Source organism: Argopecten irradians, chromosome 5 (genome assembly GCF_041381155.1).
Source record: "Argopecten irradians isolate NY chromosome 5, Ai_NY, whole genome shotgun sequence".
In the NCBI taxonomy this organism is placed as follows: Eukaryota; Metazoa; Mollusca; class Bivalvia; order Pectinida; family Pectinidae; genus Argopecten; species Argopecten irradians.
The window spans coordinates 29,035,789-29,060,854 of NC_091138.1; the positions used below are offsets into that span (position 1 = coordinate 29,035,789).

A 25,066-nucleotide genomic window follows, 5' to 3' on the forward strand; every position below is an offset into this window, starting at 1 on the left:
TAAGAATTTAATTGGTAAAATTCCATTAACAGGTGACATCAATTTTGCCTCTGACTTGTCAGATATGCGCCATAGAAAGGGCTACCATGTAATCCTGATCCACAACAAACAAGTCCACGAGGCTCTAAAACTGTGTGCCAACGAACACTTCCTGTATGAGGATTTGGTACAGGATCTCCCCCATCGGGAGCCTGATCTGGTGAGTGCTTAAGGCCCAGTCTCACTGGCGTTTAGGAAGGTTTGTGAATGTGCTGCGCACAAAATTGGCTGATATTCGCTGAACATACATAATATTCATAAATCGTACTTGTATCTGTTGCCCAACATCCGCTCACGTCCGTAATTATCCGCAATGGCATGTTTTTTGGTTCCCAGGATTTTTGAACTGCACAAAATTTTGATTGCGGAAATCATTCGCATTAGATACGCTATTCGTTCGCAATATATACTCAATACATACTTATTATATACGCTATATATCCGCTGTTATTTGATGATATCCGCAACTGATAGGGTTTTGAGGCTTTATAGCGAACTGGGACAGTGTGTAAAAAATATATATAGCGTACCTATCACGTTGACATCATGAATTAAAATAATTTGTAGCGAATGTATGTTGAGTTCAGCGTTTGTATTGCGTCTGTTTTGCATTTGATTTGAGAATAATTTGCGAATGTATAACAAACATGTTGCGTAAACCAAAACTGATGTATAAATATGGCAAAAATCAACATATTTGTCTATCATATCCAGTCTGTCGAGAAGTACAAGTGTAATAATGGGTCCTCGGCAATAATACTTATGCAGCATAACCATGGTATCCAACAATATATCAATCAACTTGTTCAAGTCAGGAAATTGTTTCAAAGGCAGAAAAGAAAAATTTGTCTGCTTTGATTTTTATTTTGAAACAGACTGGACCTTCTTTTTATTTGGAGGATGTTGGATGAAAGTTGCAGCTTGCTTATCTTTGATGCAGTCGTGTTGTTGTGAAAAGCGATTCCGAAAGGCCCAAGCGTGCTTTTTTGACCACTGTAATTCAGATGCCCTTCATGCTCAATACAACTGTTCTTTCTCCCTTTGAAGTTATTAATATAGTCTGTGATACATTCCTTATCTAATTATCTCCCTTTGATTAATATTTTAGTCAGACGAGGGTCAGAAAGAGATTGTAGTCACAGGGTTTCCTACTGACCAGCCAGCCAAAATGGTGGAAAGCTGTCTGAAGAAGCTATCAACAAATTGTGGAGGGAGAGTGATCAGTGTGTCAGCTAGCTATGCTCTACTTCGCTTCCCCAGCCATAGCGATGCTGTCAGGTAATTATATAGGGTCATTGTAGTCATGATACATCCAGACGTTTATTGTAAAAGGGTGCATTATCATTGATAAATACATTGTATGTGCCATTTTTAGAATGGTCTTGATATTATACAAATATCGACCTGTTTTCAGGTAGATAAGGTGATTTATCAATTTGAGGAAGTGGTATTACCCGAGGCCGAAGGGAGAGGGTTATCTCACTTTTGAGAGTTGATAAATCACTGTATCCACCTGAAAACAGGTCGATATCTGATTTATTATATGACATTTACATAATGTAAACCATTTGACTACATGTATATGTACATGTATTTCCTGTTCATGATATTGAGCAGCCCCTCTCCCCGGAACTCAATTGTCCTGTTGAATAAGTTTTAAGAGTAAAATGAAGGCTGATAATATCAATAAAATAGAGGAAACATCAGGAAATACATTTTGCTTATTAGTTTAAAAATCTGACAAAAATGTACACACAAATATTTTCAAGGTCACTTTAATTCCAGTAAACCTGCTACTCCCCTACACATCTTGATGAATGATAACGTCACATTAGATATTTGACGTCACGGAAATTCCCTTTACGCTATTTTCGGGTACAACCTGGACCCATTGGAATCTTATATCAACCTGTGAAGTGATTGTGACATCATTTTACATGACGTCACAATGCAAGATTTCTATATTTGGGTACGACCTGGGAGTTTTTGAATCTTATATCAACCTGGGATGACGTCACAATGCATATATAGTTCGAAATTTTCTGGTGGATATCGTGTTGTATCGTGGCGTGAAAGTGTAGTTTCAGCCAATCAGGAGCAAGCAAAATACACAGCCATATAATAAAATGTTTTATTGTATTATTGTAGTCCCATTTCCACTGATAATCACCTTACACTACGATGTCACATCATCTATTTTCAGTTTACCGTAGTTCAAAATCATAGACATTCACAAGTCATCTTCTTTAGTCAAACTTACATTAAATAGAGCACTACCATACAATTTAAGCCTGTTCAAGATTTACAGCAAAGGCTAGGAAATGTTGTACATTGTATAACCAGAAGGATGATACATTGTACACTTTATAACCAGAAGGATGATACATTGTACACTGTACAACCAGAAGGATGATACATTGTACACTGTACAACCAGAAGGATGATACATTGTACACTGTACAACCAGAAGGATGATACATTGTAAACTGTATAACCAGAAGGATGATACATTGTACACTGTACAACCAAAAGGATGATACATTGTACACTGTACAACCAGAAGGGTGATACATTGTACACTGTACAACCAGAAGGATGATACATTGTGCAATATATAACCAGAAGGATGATACATTGTACACTGTACAACCAGAAGGATGATACATTGTACTCTGTATAACCAGAAGGATGATACATTGTACTCTGTATAACCAGAAGGATGATACATTGTACATGTACAACCAGTGTGTGCTAAGCTACGCCGGTCAGACAGACATTTCCAAGAAAACTTTCATTGGTCTTATTAGATCTTTAGTATCACCGGACCAAATGTACTGAATTTATATTCAAGGGAATAGATCTATGACTGTTAGATGCTGTTTGTTTGCTTCTAATATGTAACAAAAAATATGGTGTTTTTTTATTTTTTATAAGTAAGGGGGTTGTGTATTGATAACATGAATGTCTGTAACTTCTGGGAAAGCATTAAGATAGATAAACTGTAAAACTAATTAAAAGTACTAAATGTGTGTATAGTTTTGTTTGATTGATAAAACAACTACTTTTAATTCCAGAAATTACATTAAGATTATAAATGATCAACACTGCTTGAGAGGCATCCCAATCATTTGTCGCATTGTAATGTTGTGTGGTCATGACAATTAATCTGTAATTAATTGTGTTTCTTTATGAAACTGTGAGACATATTGTTTAACCTGAAAATTCTTTTGTGAAATTTTCTCTGAATTATCACAAAGGTTTGATGACTTTATTAAAGGATTCTCTGATGTGCATGCTAATGTAAATTTGGTCTGCAGGACTCAAAAAGACCCTAAATGACCTTGAGTTAGGATGACCATGGGTTAGGTTGAGTTAGGATGACCTTGAGTTAGGTGGAGTAAGGATGACCTTGAGTTAGATTGAGTTAGGATGATGTTTGGTCAAGTTGAGTTAGGATGACCTTGAGTTAGGTTGAGTTTGGATGACCTTGAGTTAGGTTGAGTTAAGATGACCATGGGTAAGGTTGAGTAAGGATGACCTTGAGTTATATTGAGTTAGGATGATGTTTGGTTAGGTTGAGTTAGGATGACCTTGAGTTAGGTTGAGTAAGGATTACCTTGAGTTAGGATGACCTTGAGTTAGATTGAGTTAGGATGACCTTGAGTTAGATTGAGTTAGGACGATGTTTGGTTAGGTTGAGTTAGGATGACCTTGAGTGAGGTTGAGTTAGGATGATCTTGAGTTGGGTTGAGTTAGGATCATGTTTGGTTAGGTTGAGTTAGGATGACCTTTAGTTAGGTCGAGTAAGGATGACCATGGGTTAGGTTGAGTTAGGATGACCTTGAGTTAGGTTGAGTAAGGATGACCTTGAGTTAGATTGAGTTAAGATGATGTTAGGTTAGGTTGAGTTAGGATGACCTTGAGTTAGGTGGAGTAAGGATGACCTTGAGTTTAATTGAGTTAGGATGATGTTTGGTCAAGTTGAGTTAGGATGACCTTGAGTTAGGTTGAGTTAGGATGACCTTGAGTTAGGTTGAGTTAAGATGACCATGGGTAAGGTTGAGTAAGGATGACCTTGAGTTATATTGAGTTAGGATGATGTTTGGTTAGGTTGAGTTAGGATGACCTTGAGTTAGGTTGAGTAAGGATTACCTTGAGTTAGGATGACCTTGAGTTAGATTGAGTTAGGATGACCTTGAGTTAGATTGAGTTAGGATGATGTTTGGTTAGGTTGAGTTAGGATGACCTTGAGTGAGGTTGAGTTAGGATGATCTTGAGTTGGGTTGAGTTAGGATCATGTTTGGTTAGGTTGAGTTAGGATGACCTTTAGTTAGGTCGAGTAAGGATGACCATGGGTAAGGTTGAGTTAGGATGACCAGGGGTTAGATTGAGTTAGGATGACCATGGGTTAGGTTGAGTTGGATGACGTTAAGTTAGGTTGAGTTAGGATGACCCTGAGTGAGGATGAGCTCCATGTGTTAGGGCGAGTTGTAAGCTGTGAGTTGTTAGGGTGACCGTGCGTTATGTTCAGTAAGCTTAGTGTCACTGTAGTATAGAGTGAGTTAAGGTATCCTTGAGTTTAAAGTTAGTTTTGGTGACCTTTAATTAGGACAAGTTAGGGTGACCTTTGATTAGGGCAAGTTAGTGTGACATTTTATTAGGATAAGTTAGAATGACCTTTGATTAGGGTAGGTTAGGGTGATCTTTGATTAGGGCGAGTTAGGGTGACCTTTGATTAGGGCGAGTTAGGGTGATCTTTGATTAGGACAAGATAGGATGACCTTTGATTAGGGCGAGTTAGGGTGACCTTTGATTAGGGCGAGTTAGGGTGACCTTTAATTAGGGCAAGTTAGGGTGACCTTTAATTAGGGCAAGTTAGGGTGACCTTTAATTAGGGCGAGTTAGGGTGACATTTGATTAGGGTAAGTTAGGGTGACCTTTGATTAGGGTAGGTTAGGGTGACCTTTGATTAGGGCGAAATTGGGTGACCTTTGATTAGGGCAAGTTAAGTGACCTTTGATTAGGGCAAGTTGTATTTTATTAGGGTGACCTTTGATTAGGGCACGTTAGGGTGACCTTTGATTAGGGCACGTTAGGGTGACCTTTGATTAAGGTGAACAAAGGTGACAGTAGACTTCAGTGAGTAAAATTAAAGGTCTCCGTTGTTTAGGGTGATCTTGAAATGATGTGATTAAGGTCATCAATCCTGATTATAGATTAGAGTGAGTTAGGGTGAGTTAGGGTGATCACAGGTTACCTGATAGGCTCATTAAGGATGACTTTGGATTAAGGTGAGCTATGTTTACTGTAAGTTAAGGCAAGCTAGGGTGAGTAAGTTATGGTGACAATTGATTAGTATCTTTGGTTAAAGTGAGTTAGAATGACCAAAGATTAGGATTAATTAGGGTGATGTTAGATTAGAATGTGTAATAGTGACCATGAGTTAGGGTGACCATGAGTTAAAGTGAGTTATGATGACCATAGATATGGTGAGCTTTGTATGGTGACAGAAGCTTAGGGTAAGCTAGAGTCAGAGTGATCTTGGATTTGAGTGAATTAAGTCGATCTTGGTTTAAAGTGAATAGGGTGACTATTTGTAGGTAAGGATGATCTACGATGACTGTGAGTTTGGCCAAACTGGCTGGACATTTTGTTGATTTATACACATTAAGTTAGGGTGAGTTAGGATGACCTTCAGTTAGGTTGTGTTAGGATGACCTTGCAATTGAGTTAGGGTGAGTTAGGATGACCTTTAGTTGGGATGTCCTTGAGTTAGGGTGAGTTAGGATGACATTGCAATTGAGTTAAGGTGAGTTAGGGTGAGTTAGGATGACCTAGAGTTAAGTTGAGATAGGACGACCTTGAGTTAGGATGAGTATGGACTATGGTGAGTTAGATTTGGGGTAGAGTGAGTTAGGGTGATAGTAGGTTAGGATAAACTAGGGTGACCATAGGTTATGGTGAACTATGGTTAACTGGGGATAAAGTTGCAATTGGTCAGAGCAGCCAAGAGTTGAGGTGAGTTTGGGTGATCTTTTATTAGGATAAATTAAGGTGACCTTGGAAAGAGTGAGTTAAGGTGACCTTGAGTTAAATTGAGTTGGTGACCATAGGTTAGATTGAGTTAAAATCATGTTGGATTAGGGTAAACTATGATTGCTGTTAGTTAGGATGAGTCAGTGTAGGGTGACGTTTGGTTGAGGCAAGTTAGGATGATCTGGGTTAAAGTGAATTAGGATTAGCGTAGGTTAGGTCAAACGAGGGTGACCTTAGGATAGGGTGATCTATGGTAACTATGGTGATTTTGGATTTGGACAAGTTAGGGTGAGCTAGTTTGATCTTGGGTTAAAGTTAAAGTTATGGTGATCTTAGGTTAGGGTGAAATAGGGTGACCTTAGGATAGGGTGATCTATGGTGAACTACCGGTAGGTTTGGATTAGGATGACAATGGATAAAGGTGATTTTAGATTAAGACAAGTTAAGGTAAGTTATGGTGGGCTAAGTTGATCTTGGGTTAAAGTAATAGTTATGGTGTTGTATAATAGGTTGAACTATAAGATGACCTTGAGCTAGGTTGACATTGGATTAGGGTGACTTGCAGGCCTAGACTTTAGATGAATTCTGTTGACCTTGGCTTTGTAAAATATAGTGGCCATGGTTTATAGTGAATAAGAATGACCTTGGGTTAAAATGATTTAGGGTGAACGTATGAATGAGCTTATGTGACATTAATGGATTAGGCTAAATAAAGGTGACCTTGGGAAAGGGTAACCTTGGGTTTTGGTGACCATGGGTTAGTCTGAGCTATGGTGACAAAAGTGACTTTATATTAAGGTATGTAAAGGTGACTTTGGGTCAATGTGATAATGGGTTGTATGCAATGGTAAGGGTTACTATTAAATGTGATTAAAACGTTAGCCATAGGTTTTGATGAGTTAGGATGAGCTAGGATGACCTTTTGCTATGTAGGGTAGGTTAGAATGACATTGAGCTAGGGCGAGTTAAGATGACTTTTAGCTAGGGCGAGTTCAGATAACCTTGAGCTAATGTGAGCTAGGATAACTTTGAGCTATTGTGCATTAGGATGGCTTTGATCTAAGGTGAGTTAGGATGGCATTGATCTAAGGTGAGTTAGGATGGCCTTGAGCTAGGGTGAGTTAGGATGACCTTACGCTATGAAGGGTCAGTTAGAATGACATTGAGCTAAGGCGAGTTTAAGATGACCTTTAGCTGAGGTGAGTTAGGATAACCTTGAACTAGGGTGCCTTAGGATGACATTGATCTAAGTTGATTTAGATGACCTTGATCTAATGTGAGATAGGATGACCTTGAGCTAAGGTGAGTTAGAATGACCTTGATCTAAGATGAGTTAGGATGACCTTGATCTAAGGTGAGAAAAGATTACCTTGAGCTATGTTGGATGAGTTAGGATGACCTTGAGATAGGATGAGTAAGGATGACCTCAAGTGAGGGTCAGTTAGGATGACCTTTAACTATTTGGGATGAGGTAGAATGACCTTGAACTAGAGTAAATTAAGATGACCTTATAATTAAGCTAAGATGAGTTAGGATGACCTTTAGCTAAGTTGAGTTAAGACAACCTTGAGCTATGTAGAATGACCTTAAGATAAGGTGAGTTAGGATGACCTTAAGCTAAGGGAGTGAGTTAGGATGACCTTGAGCTAGGGCGAGTTTGGATGACCTTTAGCTTAGGTGAGTTAAAATGACCTTGAGTTAGGGTGAGTTCGGATGTCCTTTAGCTAAGGTAAGTTAGGATGACCTTGAGCTAGAATCAGTTATGATGGCATTGAACTAGGATGAATAAGGATTACCTTAAGCTAAATAAAAGTGAGGTAATATGGCCTTGTGCTAGGGTGTGTTATGATTACCTTGAGCTGGGTTGAGTTAGAGTGACCTTAAGCTAATGTAAGTCATGATGACCTTGAACTTTAGGTGAGGTCACGTAGGGTGACCCTGAGCTAGGATGACCTTGAGCTAGGATGAGTTAGCTTAAGGTAATCTAGAGCTAAGATGAGTTAGGATGACCTTGAGCTAGGGTGAGTTAGGGTGACTTATAGCAAGGGTGAGTTAGGGTGACCTTGAGCTTGAGTTAGGATTGGATCATGTTTGGAATACCCTTGATTAGGGTGAGTTAGAAATAGGTTTTGATGAGGATGATCATTGCCTTCTATGGGATGATCTTTGGTCTGTGTTTGAATGATATTTGTTTTGCGTGGGGATGATCTTGGCTTTATGTAAGAGTGATCTTTGTTTTGTGTTGTGATGAGCTTTAGTTTATGAGTTATGGTGATCTTGAGTCAGGATGGCAGGTGTAAATAAGGATATATAAAAGATGGTAATATTATGGTTTTAGATGAGTTCATGTGCCCTTTGGTTATGTTAGTTTGAATTATCTTGAGTAAGGAAAAATTAAGATATGGTCGAATCTGTACTAAGTACCATCTGTATTAAGCGACCCTCTGCTCTAAACGACCACTTCAATTTCCCCCAAGCATTTTCACCATTTTAACTCTATTAAACGACCATCTCTCTAACGCGACCAGCGACCACTCTAACGCGACCAGCGACCACAAAATCTGTATGTAAAATGTATAACTATCAGTTAAGATGGTCTCTTTGCAACATAGAAATTTGTAAAAATGCAAATGTGTCATATATCGGTTTTATTGAATAATATTCATGTATCTAGCAGTTTTGTTTCCAAATAGAATAAATGTATTCTAACAGATCAATTTGTAGATCATTCTTCTTTTAAATTACCTGATGTTATATAACTATTAAGAATACAATACCAAATACAGGAGAAAATCCACCTACCTCTGTCTTCCCTGTGTAGTTCTCCAGTCATGTGTGTAGTGGTTTTCACCTGACACATACCCTGCCAGGCCAGAATAGAACTCTGTCCTTTCATATGTAAATGAGCCTGCACATGCATTTACTGGAGTGTGAGATGAGAGAGGCCTACCAGTTACACACCAGTGTTAGCCATGGCTGGGCTGACCATCCAACACTGTCCATTACAGGGCCAAGAAAAGAATGACTGGAGAACAAGTGTTCAGCAATATCATACAAGCAGACTTTGCATTGGCCTCTACAGAGACAACTCAAGGTAAGTGTCTGCTGTAAAGTTGTTTTACCTGCTAATAGTTATCAAGTTACGTTGGTTAAAATGAATTGTGCAGGGGGGGGGGTGGACTTATGGATAAATATATTGTACACAAGATATGCATTTTATCAACAATTATAAATTGTATCATTTGTGACTTTTCAGTATTTTACTATCAACTTATAAAAAAATAGTTTACTTATGTGCGAAACATTATCTGAATTGTTGATAAATATTATTCAACAAAGTTGTGTGGAATAGCTACATGTATGAACTGCAGTCATACTAATGAAAAATAACAACATTGTTTTATCTGATAATTAGCTACAAATTTAGTTCCTATGAATTATCCATCCGGAACTCCTCAAGGAATAGATATTACATAGATAATACCCGATGAGTTCAGGATGATGAATTATCTTGACCTTGGTTTAAGGTCAAAGAGGTCAAATATACTTTAAGTGAAGACTTGTTTTCAACTAGTTGCCCAGAATCACAGGCATCAAATATATTAAAACCATAGATAAGATTTCTTTTCAATACAATGACTCAGAGGTCCAGAGACCAAATATCGCGCATACAAGGATGAAGAGCTATAAAGTTTGTCCAAATAGATTACCTAGTACCCTGACCTTCATTCAAGGTCATGATCAAATGAGTCAAAAAGGCTTCAACCATGTAATGGCGGTTTGATAACACTAGCCCAAAGACATGGTATATTTCACATGACTGAATTTTGCTTGGATGAGATACATTTTGTAAGTTTGTTAATTGTCAATTGTTATCTTATATTCTTTAGACAGGTTGGGGACACTGCAGTATATGCAGGATAGTCCTGCATTTGAGTAATAGTCCTGTATGTGAGGGATAATTTTGTAGTTGGAGGGTTCTTTGAAATGAAAACAGATAAAGTTGTTTTAAACATGTTTATCAAAAAGGGCACTATAATTTTTACATGGCAGCATCACTCAATTTAATAACTCATTAATACATATTTGTTTGTAAAAGTCACAAACAAAATCACCTTTATTGTTACGATGGGGCTAAAAAATAGAACACAGGTAGAATTCAATCAACCATGACATTTGCACTAATTTTCCCTGATGGCTATATATACATGTACATTGTAGTCTATGGAAAGCACCTAAATTGCGCTTTGTGACAAAGTGAGATAATAAAATTCAATAGTTCATACACAAAAACATAGTCTTCAATCAGTTATACAGCTATCTGAAAATTATGATGCCCTATTTTGATACAAATTTTTAAAACAACTTTATCCATTTTCATTTCACAAAATCCTGCATTTGCGTAACAAATTTATCCCTCAGATACAGGAATGTTCCTCAAATGCAGGACTATCCTGCAGGAGTGTTCCCAACCTGTTAGATATTTTTATTAGGCCTTTAGTATACCCAAGGATAACTAGACAGTTGATAAGGTATTGATTGTTACGCAGTGGGCTCTTGTTCTGACTTTGTACATCTCACTGTATATGTAAATACAACTATTAGTATGTGTTGCTGTTTCAGAACTCTTGGGATGTTTACATAGTACAGTATATGCTATAGCTGCAGATCATTGTATACATTGTTGTAAATATTATATCAAATGCATTTACTAATTCATATTTTCTTCTTAAAACAGATAGACATGAAACATTATTTATAAATTGTAATATTTGTAGGCACCAGTAGCCCTACAGCTGACCAAAAGGAGTCTTCCCCTGATCTCAAACCTAAAAGGCGCCGATATCGACGCTCCAAGTCCAGAGAGCAACCTAAAGTGTTACCTTTGTGTTCTAAAGAGCAGGAAAAGACAACAAAAAAGGACAAAACTTCTAAAAGTCAGCAAAGTCCTTTGAAAAAAACAAAAGCTATTAAAATGGCTTCCCAGCCTCCTTCTGGTCAACAAAATCCAGGGCCACAGGGAGACGTTAATGGGAAGGAGGACAATCAGACTGATATAAAAACAGTGGTAGATAAATTTTCTAAAGACAACAAGAGTAGCCGACAGGTCCTACTTCTCCAGCAACAGTTGTACCAGGAGGAACAAGAAGCTCCTCCCCAGTCTAGACCCCCATCACGTCCACAGTCACAACCCACACCAGAAAACAGACACACACCCGATAACTCGGGTTTCAAGAAAGGTCAAGGACATTACAGCATGTTTGGTCAGACGTATGATGACCAGCTGTATCAGCAAGGGTCTTCATATGGTTACTACAGTCACAACACCTGGGGCCAGAACCGTTACCAAACCTATTCAAATTACTATGGAAACAACCCTGGTTACTATGGTAACAACAATGGTTACCATGGTAACAATTATCAGCAACACAACAACAATATGGATTCTCATTCAAATTATTATAATTATGGTAATAATTCCTTTGAAAAGGATGGAGGGTATCGCCCTTCGAATCCTGACTTAAATCGTAGCTTTTGTAGCTCGGAATTAACTCGGAGAAACAAGTATTACCCCCCAAATAACACTGGCTATAGACAACATAACTACAACTCTCATAAGGCTCTGGATTATGCACCATCCAGCTCCCCAACACAGTATTCCAACCAGCGTCAGAGTCCTTATAATGGTCGTGGCATAGATCGCTCCAGTCCAAACTACCACATGATGGATCAACCCTATCAGAATCCTTACAAGTCTACTAATCACCTGTCTGATAGACACTCGCCTTACATGAATGCTTTCCAGCCAATACGAAGTGACAGTCCGAGCACGACTGGAAGTTCTCCATGTGAACAGGACATGCCTGACTGGGACAGTGTAGTAGGCCCAGTAGAGTTACTCATCTCTAATCTTGACTACAACATCAGTGCTAAGGAATGGAGGAAGATCCTCTTTACCACCTTCCATCCTCATGTCAGGGTACGTATTATATAATAATGCTAAATTAGTAACACCTCTGAAAAAATAAAATCACATTTTCCATAATTATACTTTTCCATGTGTTAATTAATATTCATCCATTTGCACATTGCTACCAATAGCCTATACTGTAACAAATTTTTAGCCCACCATCTGATGATGGTGAGCTATTTGAATCGATTTTTGTCTGTGGTTCGTCCAGCCGTCCTTTCGTCCATTAACAATTATTGTTATCGCTATTTCTCTGAAGGTGCTGAAGGGACCTTTCTCAAATGCATATGTATGTTCCCTTAGGGCTCTAGTTACGCATATTGCATTTTGGAACCAATTGGTCAACAAGATGGCCGAAAGGTAGCCATCTTTAGGTTTGATAATTGTTTGTTACTGCTTTATATCTCAGAAAGTACTGAATGGGTCTTTCTCAAATTTCACATATAGTTTGTAGAATAAGTTTGAAAAGCAGAGAAAATATCTATTTTTCCATTGTCAGATATAGATTATTCTTTGGTGGGCGCCAAGATCCCTCTGGGATTTCTTGTGTTGTTTTAACATTTGTGTTGTCATAGCAACCAGGCAAATACCAAATTAACATCCATACAATATTGATATTAGGTATACAATTATTAAAACATTTACTGATAATATTTCGTTAATAGTCTATATTTCTGCTTTCCAAAAAAAAAATCTTATCAACCAATTTCATGAATTGATCTTGATCATTTTGTGTATGGTGTAGGTGCTGAATGTCCATGTGAAGGCCCAGCCTGATAACACCAGTATAGGGATGGTTAAGGTCCCCAGTAAGGAGGAGGCCCGCTTTGCTATCTCACAGTTCCACCGCAAAAAGATTGGCTACAAACGCATCCATGTAACTCTAAAGAATGATGAGGGACAGCATCCCGCTAACACCACAAGGTAAATTTATCAAAGAAACATAAAGTCAATAAAATGATGATATAAAGGGCAATGAAGTATATAAAATTGAAGTAAGTGACCTTGATCTATAGCTACTGTGTCAAGGTCAATAGAATGAAATTAGCCTACTGGTATCTAATAATACTAGTGTAGAAGTTGTCATGGAAATCAGAATACTATAAGTATTGTTAATTTAATCATTGATATGTTGTATGGACAGGTCTGAAGCAGTGACCTTACTACTAGAGGCCAAGGACAATACTCTACCTCTGTTTAAGTTTATAGAACTATTTGACAAGAGGTGAGTATACTATATTTAAATCTAAATGAGGGTAATCTGCAGGCATTGTAACTGGCTTGCGGGAGTATGGTAAGGATGGATTAATGGGTAAGTGTTCTGATGACCACATAGCTGGACTCGGTGATGAGTGTTTCTAAAAAATCCTAAGACTGGCCAGTAGAAGCAAGTCTTTAGGCAAGACACTATGTTCTATCTAGGTCTAGTTTCATGAACATTCTTTGATTTAAAATTCCATAAAGGACAGCATTACAAAAGTTAAGGAAAAATCTTTATATTTAAGAAACTAGCTGTCCTTAACTTTAAAGAAAGATCGAGGGCTAGGGCCGCTGTATGCTATTCTAATACAGTTCTTCTGGACTAAATATGTAAAATGTCCTTTGTTGTGTATGTGGGGGTGTTGAATATAATATGTTCATGTATTATCTCAAGCAAAGATTGATCTTATTATTGGAAACTGGTGTTTTATATGAAATTCTTTGCAATAAAATCAGCTTCATCAGACCATGCAGTTTCAGCTTGTCGTCCCACAGAATACATAATTGGTATTTGTACTTATGGTTGACATGTGATGTCTCTACTGTGTTTATTTGTACTTATGGTTGACATTTGATATCTCTACTGTGTTTTATTTGTACTTATGGTTGACATGTGATATCTCTACTGTGTTTATTTGTACTTTTGGTTGACATGTGATGTCTGTACTGTGTTTATTTGTACTTATGGTTGACATTTGATATCTCTACTGTATTTATTTGTACTTTTGGTTGACATGTGATATCTCTACTGTGTTTATTTGTACTTTTGGTTGACATGTGATGTCTGTACTGTGTTTATTTGTACTTATGGTTGACATTTGATATCTCTACTGTATTTATTTGTACTTTTGGTTGACATGTGATATCTACTGTGTTTATTTGTACTTATGGTTGACATGTGATGTCTTACTGTGTTTATGTGTACTTATGGTTGACATGTGATGTCTCTACTGTGTTAATTTGTACTTATGGTTGGCATGTGATGTCTTTCTGTATTTATTTGTACTTATGGTTGACATGTGATGTCTCTACTGTATTTATTTGTACTTATGGTTGACATGTGATATCTCTACTGTGTTTATTTGTACTTATGGTTGACATGTGATGTCTCTACTGTGTATATTTGTACTTATGGTTGACATGTGATGTCTCTACTGTGTTTATTTGTACTTATGGTTGACATGTGATGTCTCTACTGTGTTTATTTGTACTTATGGTTGACATGTGATGTCTCTACTGTGTATATTTGTACTTATGGTTGACATGTGATGTCTCTACTGTATTTATTTTGTACTTATGGTTGACATGTGATGTCTCTACTGTGTTTATTTGTACTTATGGTTGACATTTGATATCTCTACTGTGTTTATTTGTACTTATGGTTGACATGTGATGTCTCTACTGTGTTTATTTGTACTTATGGTTGACATGTGATATCTCTACTGTGTTTATTTGTACTTATGGTTGACATGTGATGTCTCTACTGTGTTTATTTGTACTTATGGTTGACATGTGATGTCTCTACTGTGTTTATTTGTTATGTGATGTCTATACTGCTAAATAATTAAAACTAAATAAATAATTTCTTCACCAGGTATCACAGATCCATCAGTGTGTCAGAACTGTATAAAATGAGGGATGTGATCGACATCAGAGAACAGGGAGGGTCGGGGAGGATGGTCTACCTAGCCTCACGCCCTCAACAGGACACTCCGACTACAGAGATAGCAGATGGAGAGGTAAGGATAGGGTTTTTCATAGGAATGACTTTGACCCCTTCTCAAGGTCACAGTGGTCAAAATGACAAATATACTTAAAAAAAGATTTCTTATAACGATGATGTCCAGGAGATCCGACAGCTAGCTATATTTGTAATATATCAGACCTATTTAGCTTGATATTTTGGACATTTAGATTCTCTTATTGTGAATGTGTTTTGGGGTTAATGATTTCCCCTATTTCACATGTAAAGGAACAGTTTACTGACATGATAGTGAATATTAAGTTTAAAATAACTGTTAGGCAAGTCAAATGAATACTCTAGTTACATGTAGCTAATTAAATGACCTGTTTGATAAAACAGTTTCTTTGTAGTGTTTTACTGTAAGACAGCCTTCTGTTTAATCACCTAATTTAAAAGTTTTCCTATAACCAGGTACAGGAGATCCTGGAGCAGCCAGTCTGTACAATCCACTGTCCCGAGGGCAGTACCATGTACGCTGAGGCCATCAACAGCTGTATGCTGCCCTACGTCAAAATGTCCATAAAGATGCTGGGCCCACAGGTGCATTCTCTGCTACAGACACATGATGGACACATGCCACTGATGAGGTAGACAACAAAACAAGATTTTAATATCATTTTAAACTTCAGTTATTCATATTCATATCTTTTGAAAAAAATCTTACCAGACTCATAATATCATGAAAATTACCATAAAAATTTCTTTTTCTTAATTTCAACTTTAAATACTAAGCGCAAACAATATACCACAAATAATCTTAGATGGAATAAAAAAATGATGAGACATATCTGGTTTGTTCAGCTTCTAATATTTTTTGTTTTCACATAAAAACACTTGTGCTTTACTGAAGTATTTACTCTGTTCCTCGTTCAGCTTCCCAATGTGTTACATTGCGGAATTCTCCAGCCTACCAATATCCCTCCAGTCCCAGGGCGGTGTCCCACTGGAGCACCTGATCAGCTGTGTCCCTGGTATCCAGATACAGGTGTCTGCCTCAGGCGTGAAGAAAGTCCAGTGGGCTGAGAATCAGACATCTATGTCAGCAGGTAAATACTAATCCACCAGTTCCCTCCCACTTTTGTTCAACCCAATTCTGTTCTTAACTATTTGTATTTATTTAATGTGGATCTTTGAATGAATTGTAAAGCCTCATCATGTCATGATGTCAATTGATATGAGAAGTGGAACCATCACAACCAACACCCCCACCCGCCCTGCTCCCTATACCAAATTAATGCGAGACCCTTCTTCCTTAGCCCCTCCCCCCACCCGATTCCATAACTGCAACCCAACTCCTCATCACATTCCTCATCCTTCCTTGAACCTCCACCTTCAAAACTGTTACACTTAACCCATCTTCAAGTGCTTTATCAACCATCCTTTCTACCTATACTTGTACTGTTTCTTCTTTTCCTTCATCTAATTGACAAGTTTATACTCAATCACTCATTATTAAATTCCAATTCCCCAACATCCCACCACACCATGCCTAGTCTGACAGATATCTTCTTGTCCTTGTCAATACCTCTCACTCCACTCACACAGCACCCACTCGAAAACTTGACTGCTAACACCACCTTACAAAGAGAATATTTTAGAATGAGGATCTTACCTGAGTGTATGATGTTACAGATGCTGGCCGCCCCCTAGCCAGTCCCCTGTTGAATCAGCAGTTGAACCAGATTTGTCGCGAGATGACTGACCTCCTCAAGCAGAGTCCCCAGTGTCGCATGCCTCTGAGTAAATTTATCCCTTCCTACCATCATTTCTTTGGAAGACAGTGCCGAGTAGCAGACTATGGATACAGTCGTCTGAAGGACCTGTTTGAAGCCATTCCTCATATTGTACAGGTATATTTCTTATCACTAGCTTATGTACAGTAGCTGCAAGTCTAGATTAATTATGTAGCCAATGTTCCCTTATGTTCTAAGAAAGTAGACATTACTGTAAAACAATTTATTTCCATGTGAGATTATTTTTGCGTATTTCGCAAGCAATAAGAAATGATGAAAATGAGTCTCAATGAAAAATATTCACTTACAAGTTCATCACAAAATTAGATCTGTGAAGTGTCTTTGGGCATGAAAACGTGAAATTAAGGATGTATTCTTCTGAGGTTTCAGTCCTGTTGAAGTCTCGTTTCGACAAAGATCAAAGAAGTTATGAGATTTTCAAATATATTTTATCAATATCTGTAGCAAGTTGCCAGATGCAAATTTTGTCAAAAAATTACATTTCTATTTTCAGTAGATTTTTTTATACAGGGATTTTAAGAAATGGCCCATTTGGCGGCCATTTTGAAATTGTGTCTTTTTCCTCTTTGAGTAGAGCCATAGTTTAACCATTTTTAACTGATATGTTTTTTACTTAAATCATCACTGCACCAGCATTTTTAGCTGTATTGAGCTAATTTTTGCTGTAAATCTTTACTAGGTTCGTGGTTATTAAAATATTGAGCATTATTGCGTGAAGTGATACGCTTTTGTCACTTTATTTTTACATTTAATGGTAATTTGAGCACTTTTATTTTTTACTCTAAAATACTGAAAAATAACACATATTCAAATGAGGCAAAAAAGTAAGCACACTGACCCCCGATTTTTCTGCCTAATTTAGAAAGAACAACCCATTCCTATTGATAGGCAAAATATTAACAAAAGTTTAATACCACAACTATTTCTATAAAGGGTTAAATTTGGCAAAAATGGTTGAAAATGGTGTATTTTTGTAGCTCAAAATTAAGGGGTAGGGGTAGCATATGTTGTTATTCTGAGAAAAAATATGAGTCTTATTAATCAAAACTTGTATATTTTTTAAGAAGACTACAAGAAAATAAATTCTTCAAACTTCCATACATATCAAACTCCTCATTAGGAAATTATGGCTTTAAACTCTTGTGTATATGGTCAAAACGGCAAAAAATCCCAAAAATCTAAGATTTTGTCAACTTGGTATCTTTGAGTGACAATAGCTCAAAAACAAGCACACCGACATATATTTTTTCTTCCATTTTCTTGTATGGTATGAACTCCTATTTCCAAAAATCTATATGAGAAAAAGAGTTTTAATACAAGAAAATTTTGACTACTCAGAGGTGTACATCCTTAAGTCATAACGAAAATAAATTGGTTTACAGCTTCCTTTTGAATAACTTTGAAATTGAACACTGAGGTATTATTAGGGCTATTCCAGTAAAATGGGATTTTCCCCACCCTAGGACGACCTGCTGACAGAAGTGCCCCCTACCACAGCTATGGTAACTTGTTCTCTTATAATGATCACCATCACATACATAGTAAACAGCATCAGATCCTACCCACCACATTATTATCTACCTTTATATTTGTACAGTTGTTCACCAGTATACTGTCCTATTATAACTACCAACACCTCATACCACCATCAAATATTGTGTAAGGAACAGTGTTTGTTTAGGAATCATTAGAAACGAAAGTGTTTTCTAAGGCTTGTTGAAAGTGCAAAATAATTTAACAAACCAACCATGTTAAATGTTTAACTAGTCGATGGATATGTACTAGTATCTTAGTCATACAATGTATTTCTTCGTTGGTATAGAAATCTACTTTCGTTTCATTTACCGTAAATTGTATTAACCAGTATGAGTGAACATGTGTGTGAGAGCCAGAAACGGAGAGTGTAGTCTTGTTACGATAGGTGAAAACTATTGTTAATTTTGCTATGATATTATTTTGAAATACCATTTAATTCTGAAATAAGAAAAATGGTTTATTTTTTTTAAATTTGGTCAGCTACTATATTAGTATAAGTGTTTACAACAGGCCCTGGGACATTACAGAGTATGGATGAACCAAACTTCTATACATTTCTGGCTACGTACAAAGTTTTCACAGGTGCATGCCTTTACAGTATAATCATGACAACATATTATCGTTTATTCAAAAAATCATAAAACATTTGAAAACATATAATCAAAATGATTTAATACAAACCTTATAAGTTGGAAAAATCCACATTATTATCTACCTTTATATGTGTACAGTTGTTCACCAGTATACTGTCCTATTTTAACTACCAACACCTCATACCACCATCAAATATTGTGTAAGGAACAGATTTTCCCAATACATACATTTACAAAATCTTGTTGATACCAGCAAACACCTCATACTACCATCCATCAGCCACTTTTAAATATCAATATTATTAGTCTCATGACCATATGCATACTGGTGCTATATATTATTAACAGAGCGTCAAGCTTCTGTGATGGGACATGTGGTTTGAATTATGCACATTCGTCAGTGCCTAAGATTTGTAAACCACTGTAACAAACTCCTTTATTTGCTGTTATCAGCAAGACTACCTATTTGATGGGGTCATAGTTTTGAAAAGTACTTTCAATATTAAATGTTTTCTCCATTGATCATGATATCTAAATGTATTTTATAGGTAATGGCTGAAGGTGGAGAAAATGTCATTGTCATTCCTCGGAAAGGTAAGGAACATTTCATCAGAATTTCTGTAATACTCATATCTATACAGTAAACATTACAAGCAATTTTAAAACAATCTTACAAGATTAAGAAATGTTTCAGACATGATGTATCATCTTAAAAGACTAAGAAATGTTTCAGACATGACAAAATTTATTGCTTATTTTGTATTCTTATTTAAAAAGCAATACACCTAATTAAGCATTATTACACATCTTGTTTTCAGACCAGAGTGCTGAAGAGGTCGAGCGGACCCGCCAGTTCTCTTTAGAGGTAGTAGACCTATTGCGTCACAACCCTCAGTGTCGTATGCCGTTCAACAAATTTATTCCAGCGTACCACCATCACTTTGGTCGCCAGTGCCGTGTTTCGGACTATGGATTCACTAAACTAATGGACCTGTTTGAAGCCATCCCACATGTGGTGGAGGTACACGTTTCAAAAAACATAATCATAATTTATTTAAAATATGTTTTTAAATGTGATTCATTCTATGGAATTTGCACTTGGCCTTTAGTCAATAGCTAACTGCACGCATGCTAATGCATGTATGGTTTAATTAAAGATGGGTCTCTTAAATGTTTATTTTCTGATCTTGTGTATTAAACAGTTGTAAAATTTCTGTACAGTGATGGATTGATAGATTAGAAAGCAGATTCACACGGAAATTCATTGATTAAGTGGTATCAAAATAGTTTAATTTCTCAGTTTAATATCAATCATATCCACCATTAAGTATTAAGTATCAAATATAGAAGATTTACTAGGCGTAATGTGATGTAAATTATCGCACCATTTACTATTGACTTTCTGGTACAGATGGAGGAGGATGGTGAGGAGAGAATGATCCACCTGACAGAACCAGAACTACGTAAGATTCTGGCAGAACAGATGGTTGGTCTACTGAAGTACCAGAAGAGCCAGTGTCTACCACTTCATCATCTCATGTCCACATTTACATGTCATTATGGTTTCAACATCCCACTGTACGACTTCAACGTGGATTCAGAGGAGGATCTCATGAAGAAACTACGACACGTTGTCAAGGTAACAGCATTTTATCAAATCATGTGTTGTCACCGGATTTCATCACAAGTCCATATGCATGGTCTACATTACTTATCAAATGTATGTAACTATAAGTATGTGCTCTTGCAAGGAAGTAGAACGAATATACGTACCCGGCCTACTATATGTTTCGGCCGGGTATGAATTGGTCCCCATGTGTCGTAGTGGAGCACTGCCACTGAAAATCACTCGGGCACAGTTTTCTATATTTTTTTGTAGGTTTCCGATTATTTTATGTGTATACATGCATTTACATAACATTTTTGTCCAAAACAAACATATAGTACCATTCTTTATATCTATCGTACCGCTCACAAGACGTCATATTCACAATTTGTGGACTTGCCGTATAAATTCCCTTGAGAAAGACCTTCATATGTATTATGTAAAACAATAATGCCTCGATGAGAATTTGATATCTTATGTGGTTCAGTTTTACTGCCGAGTAGGTAAGCGATATCAAACAAGTACGATATAATTCAAACAGACGTTTTTCTAACGGTTTGCATAATTATTACTTTGCTCCAGTAGCAGTAATAGACACCAATTGTAGCTCTAAAGACGACATAATTTTCTGTCTAAAAGTCTTTTGAGCTACAATATTGCAGCTAGCAAGGAAGGTGATGTGTACTGGAGTCAGGTTGTCCGTCTTCCCCTCTGTAACAATCAACTGACTACTTCCTCTGAACTACTGGAGGAATTTCAACAAAATTTTATGGCAATAATTTTTATACGTTGTACATTGATGCATGCAATCTATAGCGGACCATGATATCTCCATCTATTTTAGAGTTATGCCCCATTTGGAAGACAATTGAAGTTTATATGTACCTACATATACAAGTCAGTTTTGCTATGAAAATTACTTTAACTGCATATAGTCAAAATGAAATTATTGTGATTCTATACGTCAAATAACTGTTTGTACCCCAGGTTGAGATGGTGAACCGATGTAAATATGTGATGTTAGTCAGTAAAACAGAGATGCCTCGACTAGCTCATCACATACTGCAGCTGATGATGGACCAGAGTGGGGGTAGTCTCCCTTTAGTCGAACTTGTCAGTCGTTACAAATCTCATTACGGCCATGACTGTGATATCAAACAAATCAAGGAAGAGCTGTTAGACTATGTTCAGGTGAGACAATTATGAATATATATCTATTATTGTCTAAAAGTTAACTTACACAGAAGACATATTGTATACATCTGACAATGGAGAGGATAAATATCTGATGGGACTATTTCATGTACAATGTGATACCCCATAACAGTACTTTTATCTCCAGTGGTAGGGGTGGAACAAGTCTCTGTAATCTTCTCTCAGTGCAGGATATCATCATTTATTATATGACTGGTGTTTTTGCTGTATTTTGATTGGCCGATACATTTCTCAGAAGTATTCATCAACTGCGATATCACCGAAATCTGTGGCGAAAAGCACGCGAGGTTACTGGACTCAGTCCAGATACCTCTCACGAGTCCAGTAACCTGTGTCAAAAATAGATCGAGGGAAACTCCCTTTATATGTGAGGTCATAATCACTTTTCACATCGAGTCGTACCCAAATATAGCATAACGTGGTTTCCTAATTCAATGACGTCAGATTAATCTAGTGTGACATCATTATATAGTCAGCAACATATATGGCGGAAGGCAGCAAGTTTACTCCGATCCACGTGCACAGTGATCAACTGCAAACTTCAATTTATGAAAAACATTTAAGAATGCCAGACGAGAAGTTGATGCAGCGATAAAATATTCTGGTTCTACCAGTCTAAAACATTAGCAAGAAGCATTTGGATATTTACCATATGCTTCATGTAATAGATAACTACTTTTGTAAAAAGAACATTTGCAAATATTATCCTGTTTATTGTAGTAAAGTCTTTTTGAAGAACCAGGTTAATATCCTGTAAATGTCAAATAATAAAACAGTTATCAACCTATTTTCAGGTGGATACAGTGAATTATCAATCCTATAACCTTCGGCCTCCAGCCTCAGGATATGTCACTTACTCGGGTTGATAACTCATCGTATCCACCTGAAAATAGGTCGATAATTGTATATTAGCGTCATTTCATCACCAATAATAGTCCAACACAAATATTATCAAATTCCATGTGGTACCTGAAGTAGTCCTACTCTATATGAGTATTTTGAATAAAAAACAAATTAAAAAAAACATACTATACCTGATTACTGTATTTAGAGTAATTGTGTATATAATCTGCCTGAAGGTGATTGGAGATGACGAGTCGGCCGTGATCAGTCTAACACCTCTACAGGCCTTTGCCCGTGATGTCCGTCTGCTCCTTCACGAGCAGGGACGGCTGTACCTGACACATTTTGAGAGGATGTATAAGGAACGTTTCGGAGTGGAGCTTAAACCCGCTTTGTTTGGATACCCAACAACTATAGCCTTACTACAGACTATACCATACATAGCTAACATCAGAGGCAAGGGGTCACGCAAATACTGTTGTCTGTCATCAGAGTTCAAAGGTAAGGGGTCACGCAAATACAGCTTTTTCTGTCATTAGAGTTCAAAGGTAAGGGGTCACGCAAAAACTGTATTCTGTCGTTAGATTTCAAAGATAAGGGGTCACGCTAATGCTGATTCCTGTTATTAGAATTAAAAGGTATTGTATATAGGTGCAAAAATAAGATGTCAAGTGGTAGTCAGGAATATTACTTCTATCATGTACACTAAAGTTATCAATGACAAGCTACTACCGGTTCATTATTTACGAAAAGCTGAATCATTGTCACATTGCAAAATACTATAATAATATTTGGCCTTTTCATATTACAGAGTTGTCTACCTTGTGGGTAGGTAGCCATATTATGACATCATTATTTTGTGAGCAAAATTTACATTGTTTTCGAATGACGTTACGCTTATAAACACTTGTACATGTACATCAATATATACTCACAGGGGCAGATAACTCTGTAATATGCAAATACAGAATAAGTTCATATGGAACTTCAAGATATGATTATTTATTTAGTTCCCCCAACAGATGTTCTTCTTTTTCCGCAGTGATTTTGTCCGACCATTTTCTAGAAAACTAGGTTGGATTGCCATGAAATTTTGCGAGGTCGTTTCTGGTGACCTTCAGATGCGGTTTCATTTCTCCGACCAGCACCCAAGACGGCTGCCATAGCCTTTCATTGTTCAAAATTTAACTGCTTATATATATTTGACTATTGGTCTGATTTACCTGGAATCAATTTCAATATGTAGTTGAAATTAGATTCTAAATTTTTAAAGTGAAAAATACCATAATTATTGGTAAAAAAATGATTTTGTGACTGTTTCAAATTTTCTTAAACCAGTAAGAGTTATCTCCCTTTATTCACTGGTCACAGGGATCCGTTTTAGTCCAAGTTCATTTTTGTTGTAAAAGTTCATATTGTTACTAGTGATATGAACTATTTTGAGGTCATTTTATACCTGTAGATATGCATTTTTTGCAGACCAGGAACCAAAATGGCCGCCACAGCATGCAATTTTTAAAAATTGGGCTAAAAGGAACATATATAGAGAATGCTGTGCCTTATATAATAACTTAAAACGATTTGACTTTTCAAAAAGCATTTTTCTTCTGCAAAAGAAAATTTATTTACTGTTAATACAATGCCATGTCGTTATTCAGGGGAGGTCACTCTTTTCAAATTAAGCTCTGTGGAGATTGGGGAACTTTATGTGACGGCATTCATCACAATAAGATTTTGTCAAGTAATGTGTTTACTGTTCTGATTGGTGATGTCTTGTCTCCTCAGCTGGATTACCTGCCTATAAAGACCAGGATGGATTGAGGGAGTACCTACATCGCTCAGCCTCCGATACACAGTCCAGTGACTCTGGTGTTACCGATAACAACCCTGAAGGTTAGTGAAGTTTCTGGATACTGTATAGATTGTGATTTTATGGAAATCTTGCGATATGGTTATAAAGGTATATATTATCCATCCATTTCCTATTATTCCATTGACAAATTTTTTGTGACTAGTTGGCCATGTACATGTGCTGTGAAAAGATCTTTATGGAAATTACTGGCTATACTTTAAGCTGTGATTAATATTGAAAACATAATTTGGTAATATATGTATTTGTAATTTTATGAAATGTACATGTACATATATATATCTTAACATGATATTGACAATGTATAAATATTGATTTGTTTGTAGATGATGAGATTGTCGTTGAAAGTGAGGTTAGAAAATCTCAGGCAGATATCGTTTTGAGTAGCCAGCAGGACCAGCCTATACCTTCACGGTCTGTTGATCTGCTCTCTGCTCCTGTGCCTTCAGCCATCCCATCACCTGACCTCAATCCTGAGGAACAAGTGCCAAATCTGATGACCTTTGACACTATCCCTATAGGTAATCAATTCATTTTTGTTTCACTCTTTATTAAACACTAATTGATGTCCAGCGTACACAAAAACCTCTTATTATTTC

The 25,066-nt window shown here is 36.8% G+C and overlaps 2 protein-coding genes across 3 annotated transcripts in view; one reads left to right on the plus strand and one right to left on the minus strand.

Moving 5' to 3' along the window:
* Window positions 1-9,093, minus strand: part of LOC138323451 (uncharacterized) — a 24,963-nt gene extending 15,870 nt beyond the window's left edge. Inside the window, exon 1 of one of the 2 annotated variants that reach the window (XM_069268075.1) lies at window positions 8,878-9,093. The gene's annotated coding sequence lies outside the window, so the exon portion shown is untranslated. The remainder of the gene's footprint in view (window positions 1-8,877) is intronic. The other variant, XM_069268074.1, reaches the window with a different exon arrangement.
* LOC138324368 (meiosis regulator and mRNA stability factor 1-like) overlaps window positions 1-25,066 on the plus strand; it is a 32,344-nt gene that overhangs the window by 2,506 nt on the left and 4,772 nt on the right. Inside the window, exons 4-21 of the mRNA XM_069269441.1 lie at window positions 33-199; window positions 1,148-1,317; window positions 9,084-9,169; window positions 10,854-12,055; window positions 12,792-12,970; window positions 13,191-13,271; window positions 14,901-15,045; window positions 15,462-15,637; window positions 15,924-16,096; window positions 16,683-16,900; window positions 18,268-18,306; window positions 19,482-19,527; window positions 19,752-19,954; window positions 20,345-20,572; window positions 21,527-21,730; window positions 22,834-23,098; window positions 24,383-24,490; window positions 24,794-24,988. Coding sequence (XP_069125542.1) covers window positions 33-199; window positions 1,148-1,317; window positions 9,084-9,169; window positions 10,854-12,055; window positions 12,792-12,970; window positions 13,191-13,271; window positions 14,901-15,045; window positions 15,462-15,637; window positions 15,924-16,096; window positions 16,683-16,900; window positions 18,268-18,306; window positions 19,482-19,527; window positions 19,752-19,954; window positions 20,345-20,572; window positions 21,527-21,730; window positions 22,834-23,098; window positions 24,383-24,490; window positions 24,794-24,988 — 3,885 coding nt within the window. The remainder of the gene's footprint in view (window positions 1-32; window positions 200-1,147; window positions 1,318-9,083; window positions 9,170-10,853; window positions 12,056-12,791; window positions 12,971-13,190; window positions 13,272-14,900; window positions 15,046-15,461; window positions 15,638-15,923; window positions 16,097-16,682; window positions 16,901-18,267; window positions 18,307-19,481; window positions 19,528-19,751; window positions 19,955-20,344; window positions 20,573-21,526; window positions 21,731-22,833; window positions 23,099-24,382; window positions 24,491-24,793; window positions 24,989-25,066) is intronic.